Source organism: Symphodus melops, assembly GCF_947650265.1.
Source record: "Symphodus melops genome assembly, chromosome: 14".
NCBI classification, from domain to species: domain Eukaryota; kingdom Metazoa; phylum Chordata; class Actinopteri; order Labriformes; family Labridae; genus Symphodus; species Symphodus melops.
In genome coordinates, this window is record NC_136704.1 from 11,222,890 (window position 1) to 11,240,541 (window position 17,652).

Sequence of the window (17,652 nt, forward strand, 5' to 3'; positions counted from 1 at the left end):
GAGGAGCTCTGACCTTTCTAGATGTACTAACAAGGTGGGGCTGTTTCTTTTGGGAAAGTCTGATTGGCTCCAGTGTTCTTACGTCAACACAATTTTCTTCATGACATGGGGACAAAATGTGTCATTGGTGTATTTTAGGTGGGTCCCAACATCATAAAATTACCAGAAAGCTTTAACACACTGGCTCGGGTACAAAACCAAAATGTTCTTTCTTAAGCTTTGGGTTATGAAGTTATTTAAATACATGTGTTTCAAAAATATCTAATTATCTTTAAAAACCTATAGCTTTAATGACCTTACTACTACAGGCAGTCATAATTATATGGCGACATGGCATGTTTGAAGAACGGGAAAGATGACTCGATGATGTTTTAAGAGGACAGCCAGTCTTTTTATAAAGTCAGGGAATATCTTGTCAAACTATTACGGCAACAGAACGAACCAGGCTAGCGAACTCAGTCTTGCTTGCTTACATAATCCATCACATAACGTCCTAATACACCAAGGCTAACACACTTTTTACATGTGGCTGGTCTTGATGCTCAGCTATTCTAACGCAACAAAATACTGGCTTTGGCTTCTTGTTTTGCATTAAGACCACAGATTGGTATCAAGCCTCTCATCTAACTTTAGTCAGTCAAAAAAAAAAAAATACAGACATTTCTCAAAATAGCACACTATTCTTGTCAAAGAAATTGTTCACGCAAAGGAACTAGCAGCACCAGTAGTAAACCAAAGCCCCATTTCCACCAAGTGGTTCAGTTCGATTTGTCTCAGTACGGCACACATTTTGTGCCGTTTCCATAGAATAAAGCCGGAAAAGATCTACAAATTACTTTTTGGTACCCTTCTGTTGGATGCATAGTATATCGATTCGACCCTAAAAGTTGGAGCTAAACACTGCAGTCCATTGATTACTCAAAAGCGTCCTCGCTTTTCATGCGACAACAGCAAAATACGCAACCCCGACGTGTGAAACTAAGCTTTGTTGCATTTTTGTAATAAAGAGCCACATGCCAATGACAAAGTAGATGATGGATGTCTTTCATCGTTGGTTTTGTTTACTGTCCTGTTTTTTTTTTCTTCTTTGTTGAATTTATTAACCACTTGATTGAAACGAGGCTAAAGGCAACCTTGGTCATTAACATCAAAAATGAGAGAATGTCTTTTGTAACAATGAGGCATCATCCTTTCAAGGAGTGAAAATACACCTTTTTGCGCCTTTATTGGAGAGCTAGGACAGTGGATAGAGTCAGAAATCAGGGAGAGATTGGAGAACAACATATGGAAAAGGAGCAACAGATCAGATTCGAACCTGGGCTACCCACTTGGAGGGCCACAGCCTCCGTACATGGGGTGGGTGCTCTAACCACTGCTCCACCGTCGCCCCAGTCAAGTAAATATCAAACACTTTTGAAATCTTTTTCAAGTTGCACTGAAACTCTTCTGGCAGGCCGAGCACCTTACTAACACAAAATGTTGATTGTAGTTTTTTTTCTCCAAGTTGTTACTCTCCTGTTTTAGTTCAAACTGCAGGTGAAAAGCTGAGGCAGTTCAATCTGGTCTTGTTCCCAGTGAAGCTGCACATCAAGTATATGCTTGTGACTCTGCAGTGCCTTGATCCTCAATGAACCTAAAGAGAAAATAATGGCAGAGTTTGTATGTCTGTGTATTATATAACATACACATATATATCATATTTAAATCAGTAAGATTGTGATTCTTCAGAATAGTAAGAGGCTATTTGTGTGTGTGTGTGTGTGTGTGTGTGTGTACTTGTGTGTGTTGTTTTAAACTTGTGGAATGTGCTACTATTTTTGTGTGTTTTGCAGAAAGCTATTCTATTTCCGTAGATGAGCTTCTAATTGTGCTGGTTAGTCCCATCTTTACTCATTCCTGTCTTCTCACTCGGCGTTTCCGTTGACAAACTGAGACTGAAATCCCTCATTGCTGTGGGAGAAAACTCTCCAGCTGTGACAGGGACTGAATCCCCGGAGAGCACTTTATCATTACGGCCCATATTGCACATAAAAGCATAGGAGGGAGCACATTTGTTGGTTTTTGTCATTTGGTGCTGTCAGAAGTGGTCACTGAATGTCTCTAAGCATGCTACCACTGAAAAAATCATGGGCTTTTGCTTCCGACTGATGATAACAGGGATTTATTTATGGTAACTGGAAACCACAAAACCTATTAGACCTAAAGCACAAATCACATGTGAGGATCTTAAAAGGTTCAATGATAGACCTCTTTGCATGTGTCTGTGACATGAGTATTCGCTCATCACTTACATGTGTATACATACAGTTTATATATATATATATACTGTGTATATATATGTGTGTGTTGTAAACTTTTGATGTATCTCCAAGTGATTCCAAAAGCATTGCAAAGGTCCAAAAAGATAATACTCTCCATATAATGATAATATAATATACATAAAAACACAATTTCTTCTGACAAGCAGGCTTCATGCTGTGGTTCTGTGTGTGTCCATTTCACAGTGGAGTACGACAGGGAGCTCTCTCCGCATCGACGTCATCACAAGGAGTTTAAGTTCAACCTCTCACAGATCCCAGAGGGCGAGGCCATCACCGCAGCAGAGTTTCGCCTCTACAAGGAGTGTGTGAGCCGCGCCTTCCGCAATGACACCTTCCTGCTCAAAGTCTACCAGGTGGTCAAGGAGCATCCAGACAGGTAAAGACATTTACACAAATGTGTTCACATACCTGCAGAACCAAAGAAAGGGTGGGTTTCTTGATTTTGTTCAACAACACTGATTTACAATGAGATGTTCAAAGGTTCTGCGCATTTTAACTATGACATGTGCATCCCTCTGTAAAGCATAAACAAAAGTATCTATTGTGGCCAATTTGATGTGCACTGAGCTGTGTTGTGTGTGTGTGGCAACACACACACATACAGGCAGAGAGAAAAGGGAGTCACAGGTTTAATGAGGAGAATCAGGAATCAGAGGAAGTCACATCGTTTTTCAACTCTGCTTGTATGTGAATGCTTTTTTTGGGTCCTGTCGTGTTTATTGTCATTAATTGTTTATTATATACAAGCTTGTTTTACCTCCGATACTTTACACTCGCTTTTTGTAAAGTGTTTTTCTTTAATACAAATGATTATTAATAAAGATTTAAATGCATTCCACGATGGACATAGTTTTTTACCCATGTGAGTTGGAAAGACTTCAGATTCCCACTCGTGCCCTATTGTGTTGTAAGAAAGCCGCGACAGTATCAACCCCATTAAAGATGCCTTATTTTAGGAATAAGGAATTGTGCACAATTAAAACAATTCCCCTGTATGAGACGTGCCCCATCTTTTTTAAAGTATCTGGCCAATTTATATCACATACTGTATATGTAAATAGCTATCATGATGACAAAATACAAAAGGACTGAACGAGTATTTGTGCAGAGGGTTCCAATGTTGTACTGAAAATCAGCAAGTCAGCTACAGAGAAGGTGTTAGCAAAAACTATAGATTGTGATTATGATTGTGTTATCTCTCTAATCTCTCCCTGTGTGTTGCACAGACTCTGTGCCCTTACCTTTTTCAAATTGTGAAACCAGGCGTAACCACGTCCTACAGAAATAGCACAGCTTCAGAACAAGCCCCCCCCCCCCCCCAAAAAAAAGAGCACAGCTAATACATGCCAAACATTTACATTTCGTCTGTAGGGCCAGATAAACATCCAGGAAGATTTCTGAATGTTATTTATGTACAAGCCCACCCTCTGAGAAGAAACTCATACATGAATAGATTGTCTGATATTCTTATGTTGCCAAGTATATTTCTTTATCATCACGTATACATCAAAGTAATGTTCACCAGAATATTTATTGTGTTGAATATTAGTCACAGAACACCTCAAGGTGGGGTCTCTCACACCAGATGTTCTCAGACTAGTCCTAAGCTAAAGCCGATCCACTTTAAGGTCCATGGATTGAAAACATATAAGCCCTTCCGCTATAGATGTTGGCAAAGTATATTTTTCTGTCTGTCAGAGGTTTCTTAAGGTATCATGAGCTACTTATTTACTGCATTCCTTTATCCCTACAATGGGTGGTTTGTGCTCTCCAGCCTAGTGGTAAAGCCTTTTATTTTTAGAGATATTTGGAGATTAAAGGGCCCATATATCTACAATTTCTGTGTTATTGTAGGACAGCTTTCTTACCTTGAAGAAAATTACAGTGTGCCCCTCAGGAGGGGAACACGCTGCTCATGCCGTCTTGGTGCATTGTGGGAGTACGTTCAAGTTGCGTAGTGACAAATTCTGTAACAGCAATACATCACAAGCACCCACCGTCTTGGATTTTACTTTCTTATTCTAATTCTCCTCAGTGCTAACAGTGACATCCACTGATGTGTGAAAAGACTTCTTCAATCTTGAGTTGTTTTCCTCGATTTTCCGCCTCTTTGCAAAACTGTCCATTTGTAATAGCCCAATCAGTGGGGAGCCTATTTACTTTCTCATGCCCCTCCTTCTCATAAAAAACCTGACTCCTGCTTCGACTCTAAGCTGTAATGATAGAGCGCTTAATTAGCCTGACACCCTTTGTACTTTTCATTTGATTGGGGCGGTTTCGCTAACAGCAGGCCAGGAATGTGTGAGATCACAATGCCAAATATGTGGCAGGCCAAACACCGCATTGAGACAGGGCAGGTCGCTGTGAAGGTTGTTCTCACTGACCAAAGCCCATACAGCGGCGTTTTAATTCCACTATTACTTCTACATGTATTTCCAGCTAAGCGTTACATTTCCTTTACTCTGATTCTTAAAATGTTTCCAAGGTGGAATAGCACTTTAATCCAGAGTCATCATTTTCTTCTTGTTTAAAAATATATATTTTCCTTTTGGACTTATGTGTTGGGCCTTTTATAATTTTACAAATATGCCTTTTCAGCAGTTTTAAAAGATGAAAGCACACAAAGTAGCCAGGCCAGCTGTGAGCTATCCCAACTTTCGTTAAGTTTTTAACTACACTCACTGACAGAGCTTATAAAGAAGATTTATTGTAGCAAAAAACATGACCGTCCCCTTTGACCTTATTATTCCAGTTCATTTAAGCAGTCAGTCAATAACAAGTTTTACAGTAGGCTCTCAGTAGCCTTAGCCCCGCGGGTGACTCTCTAAAGGCCCCCCTGCTGGAATTCGACTGTGACTCTGAGGCGGAAACGTGGATACACTAGACCACGCTGTGACAAACGTTTGAACTTAGCAGTGGAGGTGGCGTGTGTGTGTGTGTGTGTGTGTGTGTGTGTGTTGAGGGAAACAAGCCACGGAGGCTCATACAGGCGCTGTCCGAAACACCCTCATTAATAACTAATAAAGAGGGGCTGCTGATGCATGACTGCAGGGGCATTCTCTGAACACCTGGATGATTGTGAGGCTTTGATGTCACACTGTGTTATTACAAGTGTAATGGGACGGTGGGAGGACAAGACGTGTTACTGCTCACACTGTCTCTTCTTTACACTCCTCGTCTCTCTTTTCATTAATGACTTGCATTTCTGGGCTCTTTCTTTTTCAGTCATTCAACTTTTTAAACTTGATTTCATTGACACTGAATATTATAAATGATATTACCATACCTGTAGTCTGATACCAAAGGTTTAATTCCTTCCTTTTTCCCGTCCCTGAGAGGCAGACAGTATGGTCTACAGTGGAGGACTATTTAGTAATGTTTCCAAGGATTTACTCTTAAGTGCAGGGATCTGTCTTTCTGTCAAACTGTTATGATAATGTTATCCTGATTCTAACCAACAGCTCCTGTGGTTTCCTGTGTTTCCTAAAGAGGCAGGACAGTTGACATGATTTTAATAAAACTCTACACGTCAGTATATAAACTAAAACTAAACAATACAACTACAAGGACGATATAGGGTATAACAAACAATGCAACTACACTGGACTCATTAAATTGTTTTCCTGTTTCTGCCAGTGTGTGCGAGTGTTCTCATGTTGCCTCATCAACATTGGTCAAGCTAGCTAATTAAACATTAATTTAGCAAGTTAGCTTAATGTTGCTTAATTAAGCCTTTTTTTATGTCCGTAACAGTTAGATCATTTGTAACTTTTTCATTATGCTATACTTTTTTAGAGCTAAAGGGTTTGGCTTAATAAAGTTTTATTCCTCTTCCTCACCTTTTCATTAGATGATAGTTTTTTATTTTGCATGTCCTTAAAGCAGAATTAGATTTGCCCGCCCCAAACCGAGTAAAGACGAAAAACACATGAAATGATTTTGTATGTGATCTAAGCTATGTTTCTTCCAAATGTTCCCCTTATGTCCTCTCAGAGAGGCAGATCTGTTCCTGTTGGAGTCTCGCATGCTGTGGGCAGCTGAGGAGGGCTGGCTGGAGTTCGACATCACGGCTACGAGCAACCTGTGGGTGATGAGCCCAGTGCACAACATGGGCCTCCAGGTCAGCGTAGAGACGAGCAGTGGTAAGAGATCACATGATTACTTTTACCACGACATAATTCCATCTTTTACAGATGGAAGAAACATCCACATGTTTAGCTTTGGAGAAATGTCATTCAGACAAATTGTCTTCTGCAACAGGACAGAGCATCAGTTCAAAGGAGGCGGGGCTTGTGGGACGTGATGGAGCTCTAGAAAAGCAGCCTTTCATGGTGGCGTTCTTCAAAGTCAGTGAAGTGCACATCCGCACCTCCCGCTCCACTGGCGGAAAACGTCGGCAGCAGAACCGCAACCGATCCACACAACCACATGATGGATCCAGAGCACCAGGCCCTGCAGGTTAGTTTGATGTCAGCTACACACAGGCTGAACTGTAGACGGACCTCATCAGACAATTCAACCATGAACACAATCAGACAAAAATGTGACCTCAGCCTTAACTCAATACATCTGTAACTGATGTCTAAGATGTTGAGATCAGTGTTTGAAGTCTGAAGTGATTTGATTAATTGATCCAGCTATATCCAATCAGTCTCCAAAAGATGAAAATCCTAGCCAAGGAATAATATCCACAATCTTTTTTTTTTTTTTCTGTTACTTTTCCTCTGAATAGTTTGACTGTTGTGAGGCACATCCTTAAAAACCTGCCTCCTGAGAGGGGATAATCGGGTGTTTCAGAGAAACACTGTATATGAGATGTTATTTTTATGAATGGGTTTTCTGTCACACACTTTCCAGACAGGTTGAGCTGCCTTAACTGATCACAGTGTTTGACTCGAGTATGAGCTTAAAAAGACCTTTAAATTTTGGAAGTAAGGATAAAAAAAAGGTCAGTTTGAGGATAAACTAAAATAAAAAGTAAAAGAAAAAAAAATGTCAGAGACACAAAATAGTGGTCCAGTGAATATTCACTGATTAATGACACAGTCAGCAAATTCATCTTGACAGGTGACCTCATCCTCTGTAACTCCTCATCAAGTCCTCCTCGCTTCTCTTCCTACTCAGCAGATGATGTAATGAGCAGCTTTAAGCCTGATGTTATGAGCTCCGTACCATTTTCAAATTAAATCAAACCCTAATCCGTCCACCTTCCACCTGCCGTGTAACTCTGGCCAGACTTTAGTAATGAAAGCTGAGCTTCTCCTGTGAGGCTTCATTGTATGGCCAGTGTGGTACACACAGCTGGCACTCAACGAGCCTGCTGTTAATATTGGACTGATCCTCTGCTAATTTGACAGTAAAAGCATCAAAGTCATTTAAATCCTTCATAGCTCTAAGCTTGGCTATGTTTGAGAGGAGAGTCCTGTATAGAGCAGTATATAAAAAAGGCACACAAGGTAGCCTCGTGAACATACTATATGTTTATTGGTGATGATGTTTATACAATAAGAATAGTCGCACATTACTACATCACTATATTGCAATTATAGTTAAAGTAATTGAAAGACAATTCATGTTTCAAATGAGGAAATGTGATTTAAATGGGATTATAGTTAGGCAACTAAACACTTGGTATGTTTAAATTCAATTCAAATAACTTTATTTATCCATTAGGAACTTCAGTTCAGGTCACATTTATTTATAAAGCACATTAAAAAACAGAAACACAGGACCAAAGTGCTGAACAATGCATTAAGAAACAGTTTACAGGGGATCACAACATCCACAAAAACACAAGAGAAAATTTGATAGAATAAATAGAAGAGGCATTGACAACAAAAACTGGAGCATGAAAGAACCACCTATTCAGGAGCAGAGGACTGAAATGCCAGCATATAAAAATTTGTCTTAAGATTGGACTGAAAAGAGTCAATAGAGGATGAGTACCCATAAAGCTCATGTGAATGACAGCAAAGCACAGAAACAAACGCCCACATACACTCCAATCAATTACTCTTTATTTGTATAGTGCTGATCTAACACATACACATCACATTCAAGATCATAAGTTTAAGTGTAAGCCATAATGAATGGTACATGACAGATAAGCAATGAAGAATGAGGGATGATTTGTATCAAAGGGCATCTTTCCACCTTACTGTTTCATGCTCGGACACTTCACTTTGGCATTTAAGATGTTGAACAATTGGCACATATATTGCTGAATTCAGGTTTTGTCGACGGGTGTCAATGTGCTGGGTTTCTGCAGCCAACATTTTTCAGCCCAACATCTGCCTGAGCAAAGCACACCTGCATGCTGGACCGTCACAATTACAATAAATGACCTGTGAGAATTTGTGTAAGAACACTTCTTACTAAATTTGGGGAATTCTACTGGCACGAGTGTTGCTCAGGTCCTGTTAACTGGATCTGATACTAAGCCCAAAATGGCCATAGTGTGTGCCTGACAAACCTGGCAGTCTGTGCCTGAAGGCAGCTTTCGTGCACCGACACAAAGCTGCAAACGGCCCGACTTGGCTAGTTACCTGGGAAGCGATTTACTGTGCCTTATCCTTGCTTTTCCCTTTTTCCTCACTTAATGGCTCCACCATCTGCATGGTATACACAAGAGTTTTTTTTGGGACGAGTTGGATTGACTTCACATCTACTCTGGAAAAAAAAAAGAAACTTTACTGAGATTTGTTTGCTCTAGTTTCTGTTCAGTGCATCTCGCTCACTTTCTCAGTAGGTAACAGTGTGCTGCTGTTACCACAAGTGGTTGTAAGTTAAATTCCTGCAGGGTTCTTTTTCCCAGTAATTGCTTTAGATGAAAGCTTTGGCTGACATAACAGAGAACAAAGACTTATCATTTGTTATGCTACAGGAGAGTTAGAGTGTACCACATGTTTAGTTTTGGCTCCAGACGTAGACTCTCTTCTACCCAGCTGTCTTTGGCTTGAGATGTCCTAAAATGTCTTCAGACTTAGGTCAAGATGTCTTGAAAACGCAGTAAGACTTGGGGTACCTTTATGAATCAGAGGGCTGAGGTGCACACCATATGCCTCACAATATGGGTTAGCATTCCTGTAACAAGTGTCTTCTCTCTTTCGATATGTGACAGAATATTTTGTCAAATCTGAAGGTGTTCATCATTTTAAATACAGCTGGATGCTTACATACTGTCTCCTCGACACGGTAGGTTGGCTGTCATCTGTCTTTTTTTTTATCAAAGCCTTTATCGCAAAGATGAGAAAACTTTCTCTGAGGTAAATCTGTTCACAGATCTGCTCTAACAAGGACAATCTGTTAAATATGCGTCCTGGAGGATTGGACTTTACATAACCCAAAACATCAAGAACTCTCCGCCTCGCCACTCGGGACGACGGGGAGTGTAAATATTTAGATCCTACACAGGAAGCAGGGAGGCCCCCCTCGTGACAGCAGAGTGTCCGCGGCCAGCAGAGGACTGCTGGGATTGAACTGGATGGGAGGATCCATGAGGAATTCAGGAGGGCATATGGTTTCAATACCGCATCACTCACACCAGAGACAGGGAGGAGGACAGGAGGGATGGGGATCTGCATCCGTCTCGTGGAGCGCTCATGGGGAGAAACAAAATGTGGACATTGTCCCCTGGTTTTTGTCCGGCACAGAGCTGCAGTACATCAGTTCAGGCCACTGCAGCTCCAGCTCAAAGGAACATTTCACCCATAGTTCACCTTGATACTTTTTTTTCCCGTAATAACATGAGATCTAAGGCCGGAAGGCTGCGATGTGTTTGTTTTTAATTGCTGTAGTGTGCACAAGCTTCCACATAGAGGCTTCTTAGCTTTAAAAAAGAAAACATTCGGCATGAGCTACAATACTCTGGGTGTTTTCTATTAATAGTTTCCCCCTCTTGCCCACATTGCAAACTCCTGACCTGTGTGGTTAACCGCTGTGCTGATCCTACTTCATCTTTTTATCAGATTGGAACTTTTTTTTCTTTAACTGACACTGACTAGTGATTTTTTTTAATTTTCCAATTTTCATTTAGAGTTCATAAAACTGCACGTACTGTATTGCTTTGCTTCATTATAAATGACTGAAATGCCTGTAAAGACGTAAAACAGCCTCTTAACTATGAAACTTTATGTCCCCTTTTTATTCCCTGTGAGGCCTCGGAGCTTGTTATTTTCTCATTTTCACATTTTTAGCGAGCTGGATTTAAAACGACATGTGATATTAAATGTCTTCCAGATGACAAAAGGGGACAAATTCAGCCAAAAACATTTCTGCAGCTTTAGTTTGAGATGACGGCGTGATTATGTGTGTAATTAATCATTTTTGTTTTTTAACTTTTTGCTTGCAAAAACTGTCAAGTAATCTTTTCCTTTTTAGTAGACAAATTGGTCAAACTGTTTTTCTTTTTTCCCCTTAAATTTGGAGTTTTGAGTTTGGTGCATGGATATTTTTGTCAGTGTGATGATTCCGCCCCCTCTGGGTGTGCCTGGTGTGAGCACAGTGGAAAAGGCTGTATACCTTGCCAAAAGAACAATGCAACACCTTTAAAGGTAATTTGGGGTTTTGTGGGCGTAGAAGGCCGGGAGGTAATGGGAGTCGGGTAGGGCCTAGGCTGTGGGGGAAGTTAACAACCATCCGGGGAAGGAGTATCACGTCCCGGCACAGCACATACGGCCTGTAATTAGGGCCTAGCCAGTCATTAGCTGCAAAGCTAAAAGACTGACCACGCTAACAGTATCGCTTAAAGAATTATAATAACACGGCACTTGGCCTGCAGTGTTTTTTCATCTGTCTCTCTTCTTCTCCTCGTTCTCCTCGCTCCCTCCCCAGCCGACCTCCTTTTGTTTACTGTTGGCGTAATTAGACATGGCGGAGCTCCCTCGCAGGGTTTAATAACCTCTGTGATGAAAGACAGGAAGAAAGATAAACTTCAGAAGTTGTGGTTGGTGGGTGGGAGAAGAGAGAAGAAACGTCAGGGACAACAGTGACATTCTTCTTTCATGTCTTCATAGCAATTGAGACTCTCGCCTTCCTTCTTCACGTTTAAGGGACTGAGAGTTTCTCTTAAACTTTGAACTTGTGTAACTCCATTTTTTGTCACCACCGTGGCACCACCTCCATGGGAGTTTATATAATTGCTACTGTAAAAGATTGCAGCTTTTCCTGCTCTTGATTTGAGAAATTGCTGCAGTAAACTATAGAATTACAGTGAGGTGGTTTGAGTGACTGTAGCATGCTGGGTTGGAAATGACTTTTTAATGTCAAATGTCACATGCGGTCATGCACACACACACACACACACACACACACACACACACACACACACACACACACACACACATCTTAATTGCCACTTTTTATTTCTGGTATTTTGGAGCAAGATGTGAGATATAGGATTCATTGACTTTTCCTGCAGTCATAGTCCCTTAAGTTTATCTTTTCACTTTTCTACTTGCAGTGAAATGTTTCCAGGTTAAACACTGTAAGGTACACTGCTGTAATATGTATAAGGAGCTCAGTGCCACTGAATACATTCACATTGCAATGTCAATAAGGAAATCCTGCTTCCATTTCATGTTCAAATATTTGGCCTAAACAGCAGTTGAAGAAGAGGGTGATCGTAGGATTCACAGTTCGCCTCTCAAGCTGATGCTAAATTGAATTGAAGTTTACAATACATGAGTGACTTTCTTGTAAACAGTTTATTAGAACTCATAACAATAATGTCATTCTAGCTTGTTTTTTTTGCACAGATTAAATAAAAATATGGAAAATGGTTCGCAAGTAAGCGGGTAGTGGGGTTTCTGTCCATTTGTTGAGACAGGGCTGTTTCCCACTGGTCCTAATCATTCTGCCACCTGTCGCTAACAACCTGCTAGCTGTAGCTTTTTGTGTACATGAGATCGGTAATGAAAAAAAAAAACATGTCCATAATCATTTTGTTGCAAACCTACTACTCTAATATAAAATCAATTGGGAAACAAACACATTGGCGTAACAGGTCTAGTATTACAATACCTGAATATAGTCAGAGTAGTAGCACAAATATGAACGAGGAAAGTATATAACATAGAGTACCTTTTCTCACGTTCTCGTTCCCACCTCTCTCCTCTGTCAAGGAAAGGAAAAAGAAATGAATAGAAGGCTCATGGGAGCCGGAGCTCAGCGGTAGCTGTGTGGCATTAAATTTTTACAGGCAGGAAGGGGAGATGTGGTTTATGGGCACCACAAATCTGGGCCTTTACACTCAATGAAATCCCTCAGTAAATATCAGCTTTATTCCTCTTAAAGAGTCCCACAGACTGTCAATGCTGATGGCTTTAAAGGACAAGAGGTGTAAGGAAACAAGTTGTTGTCGATGCGTATGTTCGTACGAAGTAGAGAAAAAGAAAAAATGTTGCTAAATATACTCTACATCATAGGTTAACACATATCAATATAAATATAATTCAATATATATTATATTCAATATAATCAGTTTAAGAGCTAAACAATATACTGTTGATATAATTATCACCTGATAAAGTAGAAGTATTGTAATTTTTCATTTGATAATTCCCTGAAAAATAAAATAATGATACAGCTAGGTTTTCTTTTCCAGCATGATAACTCAAATAAGATGAAGAGACTTTGCGACCATACCTGCAGCCATAACCCCCCCAACAAGAAGCTATACCAATGGCTACTGGTGTAGAAGTCTGACTAGTGAGCAGGAAGCACTGCGTATTGATTCCCCCTCCACCCATGGCTGTGTTTTGACCCAGAGCTGAATGTCACGCATCATAAAGCAGACCTGGATGAAGGGGGGTTTGTGTGAGTCTGTGTGCAGTGTGTGCACTTTTAGCCAGTTTCTATGTCAGTGTTTGGAGGCTTTACATACAGTGTGTCATTCAGAGAGAAATGACTGTAATAATACAAAAACTGTCTCACAGTTACAAGTGTACCAGTTTTCCATTCTCCACTCCTCACTCATAAATCTCTATACATGAACAGCTTTAAAGCCCCATCATGCTGTTATACTGTTACATGCCATTTCCTTATTCTACAAACATTACCTTGAGTTCACATCAGGTCAACCAAGGGTTTTAGCCAATCAGCTTAGTTCTTTTAGAAGCACTTTTCCTCCGTCCTTGGGTTTTTCCTGTATATAAACAACCTACACGATGAAAATGTGCCTTTACAATCTAAGGGAAAAACACAGTCTCTGTTCTTTTCTCTATAGAAGCAATCTGTTAAACTATGTAGCTACTGGTCTAAGAACAGCCTGTTTTCGCATTTGTCAACTCTAAATCTGTTCAGGCTGAACACTCTAAGGTCTGTAGAGGAGGGCTGACCTGTTTGTGTATCATCGGGAGAGTTCGTCGAGCCAAACATGCATGCCTGATTACACAGAATGCACGTGCCACCATAAAAAAGGTGTACACTGTATATTCCCACATTAGCAGACACAGCGACCTGCACTTCCTGTTGGAAAGGAAGGATCCTTAAACTAGGGAAACACCTGACTGTACTTGATGGTCACGGATGACCATTTAACCCCACACCACAATGCCTCTTGTGACCAGTCTCAACTATAATTTCCTGTCTCGTGCTAAATTAACAGGTCCAATCCGCAGACATAATCCTGTTCTGCTGCAATAAAAAGAAACTCTATTGTTGGTCCGGGAAACACTTGTTTTGAATCAAGTTTTTTTTAATGTCTTCTAAATGGAACATTTTAAAATTTGTTTGAATGGGATTTTTTTACCTGAAGAGGAAGGTGTTTTTCCCCTGCTGGATTCTAGGCCTGCAGCACCACCACTGGTGCCCTCTTATTAGCTGATGGGTCCACCACTCATAGATGTTTTGCCCCTTAACCTAGAACATTTCCTGATGGATGGACAGTGACTGTCTGACACTCCCTGCAGCTTACATTCCCCAGGAGTTGTTTGGTCCCCAAGCCTTCTAAAACATTCTCAGCCTGAACCAAAAGCTTGACTTGGTCTTTTTGCGGACGTCAATCATGAGTCTCCCACAAAGCCTCCAGACTTCCACCGCGTCGAGTCCTGTGCTCCATCCTCTTTCTCTGCATTCTGCAACCAGGTCAGCCTCTTCCTTTTATGGGCTGCCTCCACCCTCTCTTTACATGACACTGTCATCTTAACCAACAGTTCTAATTTTTTAACCTGAGGTCCAGAGGACCATGTCGGGCCTCAGTGTGGTGCTGATGATCTTTTAGGGAAAATGGAGATGCCTGTCTACGTACACCTCCATCTTCCACTCCAAACCTGGAGTGAGTAGTCTTGGTGCTGATCTCTTGTTGGTATTGACCGTCGGCTCCCCCTGCCTGACGAAGTGAACCTGCTGCACGCTCCCTGCAGTGCTCTCTTTGGAGGACTCTTGCTTTTTTTCTCCACCACCTCTGCTAGCTTTCTGAGCTCTTGGTCGTGGCACCATCTAAACCGACCCTGAGCAGCTTAACAGACAGTGCTGGAGGGAGGAGTGGGTGGCACCACAGAAACAGTAGTTGGTAAGAATTACGATTATTAGATACTTAAAAAAGGTGGGAAATTCATTTATAAAAAATGCAACAAATTGGGTTTTTTTTCCATGCCCCTGGGAACCTAAATTCAAAATTCCCTTCTCTCTATGTTAGCAAAGATTTTTTATGCAATTTAAGATACTCCAAATCCAAATTACTGTAATTTTAGTTTCTATTAGAATTCCAGATAAAAGATTTTATTGATTTTGTTGTGGTTTTCTTTTTTTGGTTTGTGACAAAATGTTTTAATACATTTAAAACACGTGAGCTGGTTTTGTGGGACCTGTGGGAGTTTATTGCAGGGAATAGATGATCTATTTTTTGTGGCAAAGGTTGATAATCATTGGATGGAGTTTGGTTCTTTCAATTGCTAACTTTAAAGAGCGATATATAACATTGATAACCAAAAAGAGACAACTCAACATGCTAATTTGTGTTTACATTGCAAACCAATGGATAATTACATTTTAGGGGATTCATGGAAATTAATATTTTTGAGAACAAACTGTCCTAAAGGCTGTACCACACTGACTCCCTATCACTGTGTATGGAGCCAGATAGATGTCAATCGCATCATGATCTGCCTCAAATTAGCTTGTCATGTACTACTTTGTCAAACATGTATGACATGTATTTTTTATTCAGATGAATGTTTTGATTTTGCTGTCAGATGAGCATTTGACTACTTCAGGGCAAATTTAAACACATGGCATTATAATGAGTCAATCACACACAGTTTTCAGTGCACTCTCAACATCTCTTGTGGTAATATAGCCACCATATCTACATGTATTGTTGGTAGATGCCCATACACAAAGTTCCTCACTACTGTAGCTGGGATAAACTGCAGACAGTATGAGACAGTGTTTTCACCAGTCTTCAATAACCCTACTCTCTTTTCTTTTTTTTACCTGATCTGAGTCCTCTCTTTCTATATTTTCTAACTGTCTGGCTTTATTTACTTCAAGCTGAGATGAATCCAGGGGATACATCCAACTTGCTCTCCCTCACTCTGTTTGTCTGTCTGTTTTTATATCTGACACAAGTCCAGCTAAAACACACAGGTCCTGGCAGTGCTATCAATGTGTCTGCACATGAAATGGGATTTTCTGATGAAAACTTAAAACGGCCCATCGGTGAAGTATTTAAATCACAGCTCTCCTTTTATAATGAGTGGATAAATGGATTTAGCTGTTGAGCAGATAAAAATGAGGTAATGTGAATGTGTGTGTGTGTCAGCATGTCTTACAGTTTCACTATGCCAGTGGGTATGAATGATAGATGGATACATGTGAGGAGCCAACATCAATGAGCCTTACATGATTGAAATGTGTTTGTGTATACTGTGTACGGGTGTGTTTTTGCAAATGTGTAACAGTGTGTGTCTCCAACTCAAGCAGACTAATCAAGGCTGCTTTTTGGTGAGTTTGCTCACTTAGTGTCTGGGTGGTGGCTGTGACTGAATGACTCACCATCTTTTTCTCTGACAAACATACATTCTTTTTTTTTTCACTTGTTAGGATTTGCATGCATGGAGATATTGCTACAGCTGTAGTATTCGCTTGTCTATAGCTAATATTGCAACTGTTTCTTGTAAATTTTGCAACTGCAGTGATGTGTCGCTGATTTTTGAAGAAGGGCAGTTGGTCCGTGGTTATTACTTTGCAAAGAAAGACCATGTTCATATGGTCTGACTGGATAAGTGGCTCCACCAAACAGTCCAACAATGCAAAGAGCGAATTTTAAAAAGTACTCCCAGACTTAAAGCTGTAAAGCGTTTTTTATTCTACAGTGTGTGAAGTTGTTGTAGCCTAAGTATTCTAAGCCATAACTCTAACTGGCTAAACAAGGAATCCTAAACCAGTATCGTAACCCTAATGACAAGTGCGACAAAAAGTACAACAAAAATAGCCAACCACCAGATTTCCTCTGCCAAAACATCTGGTTAACGGTTTTATAATTAACTTTGCAATGTGAGAATGTGCAGACTAACAAACACCTACAATTAAACTTGCGGGTTTAAGTTTGTAGTTTTGCTTAAGGCATCATGGGACCACCAGTAGGCCAAGCTTAAAGGAACACTTCACCCATTGAAACACGAATATGAACTGAAATTGGGTTGTATAGAGTATGTAGTAGAAATGAGAAATACATGTTGAAGTCGGTGCCTTCTTGACAGAGAAAAAGCCAAAAGTGTCTTTTTGACTCATGTGGATGAAAGACAACAATTCCCAGAATGCACAGCACTGCAGGACAATCCCACTTAAGCTAGGATGCTTTATTTATAGTCTATATGGGCGTTTCCTCTCATTCCGAAATGACTTCCAGAAGGAATTGGCAGTCCATAGGCGAACAGTGAGAGTACCGACACCACCAGTCTGATCCAGCTCGAGCTGGCCAGGGCTTTCTCGTCCTCACCGCCGCCATCAGCAGCCGCCTCCTGTTCCTCCTTCACTGCTCGTCTATATATTGTGGCTCGTAGAGATAGCCATGAACATCTGATTCAAGCACAAAAACTTCAAAATCCCCTTCATCCATAACGGTTTTTTCGCTGTTGTTGGTATTTCTCAGCTTTCTCCACGGTTAGCATAGCTTCCTAGCAACATGGTGGACATTAACTTAAGTTTAGATTCTGGCAATGAGGTCCCGCCCACTGATCTGTAATTGGTCTGTTACTTCAGTGGGTTGAAAACATGGAAATGTGTCATTGGAGACTCTTTTTCAGAAAAAAAAGAATTCGGACCTTTCTCATCAAAGTGGAAAATGGGGTCGCACGACGATGCACGTGCACGATGCACGACCATTGAA

General features: G+C 40.6%; 1 protein-coding gene across 1 annotated transcript in view; it reads left to right on the forward strand.

Annotated features, from left to right (window-relative positions):
• bmp6 (bone morphogenetic protein 6) overlaps positions 1-17,652 on the forward strand; it is a 48,473-nt gene that overhangs the window by 24,804 nt on the left and 6,017 nt on the right. Inside the window, exons 2-4 of the mRNA XM_079361041.1 lie at positions 2,505-2,697; positions 6,315-6,463; positions 6,582-6,779. Coding sequence (XP_079217167.1) covers positions 2,505-2,697; positions 6,315-6,463; positions 6,582-6,779 — 540 coding nt within the window. The remainder of the gene's footprint in view (positions 1-2,504; positions 2,698-6,314; positions 6,464-6,581; positions 6,780-17,652) is intronic.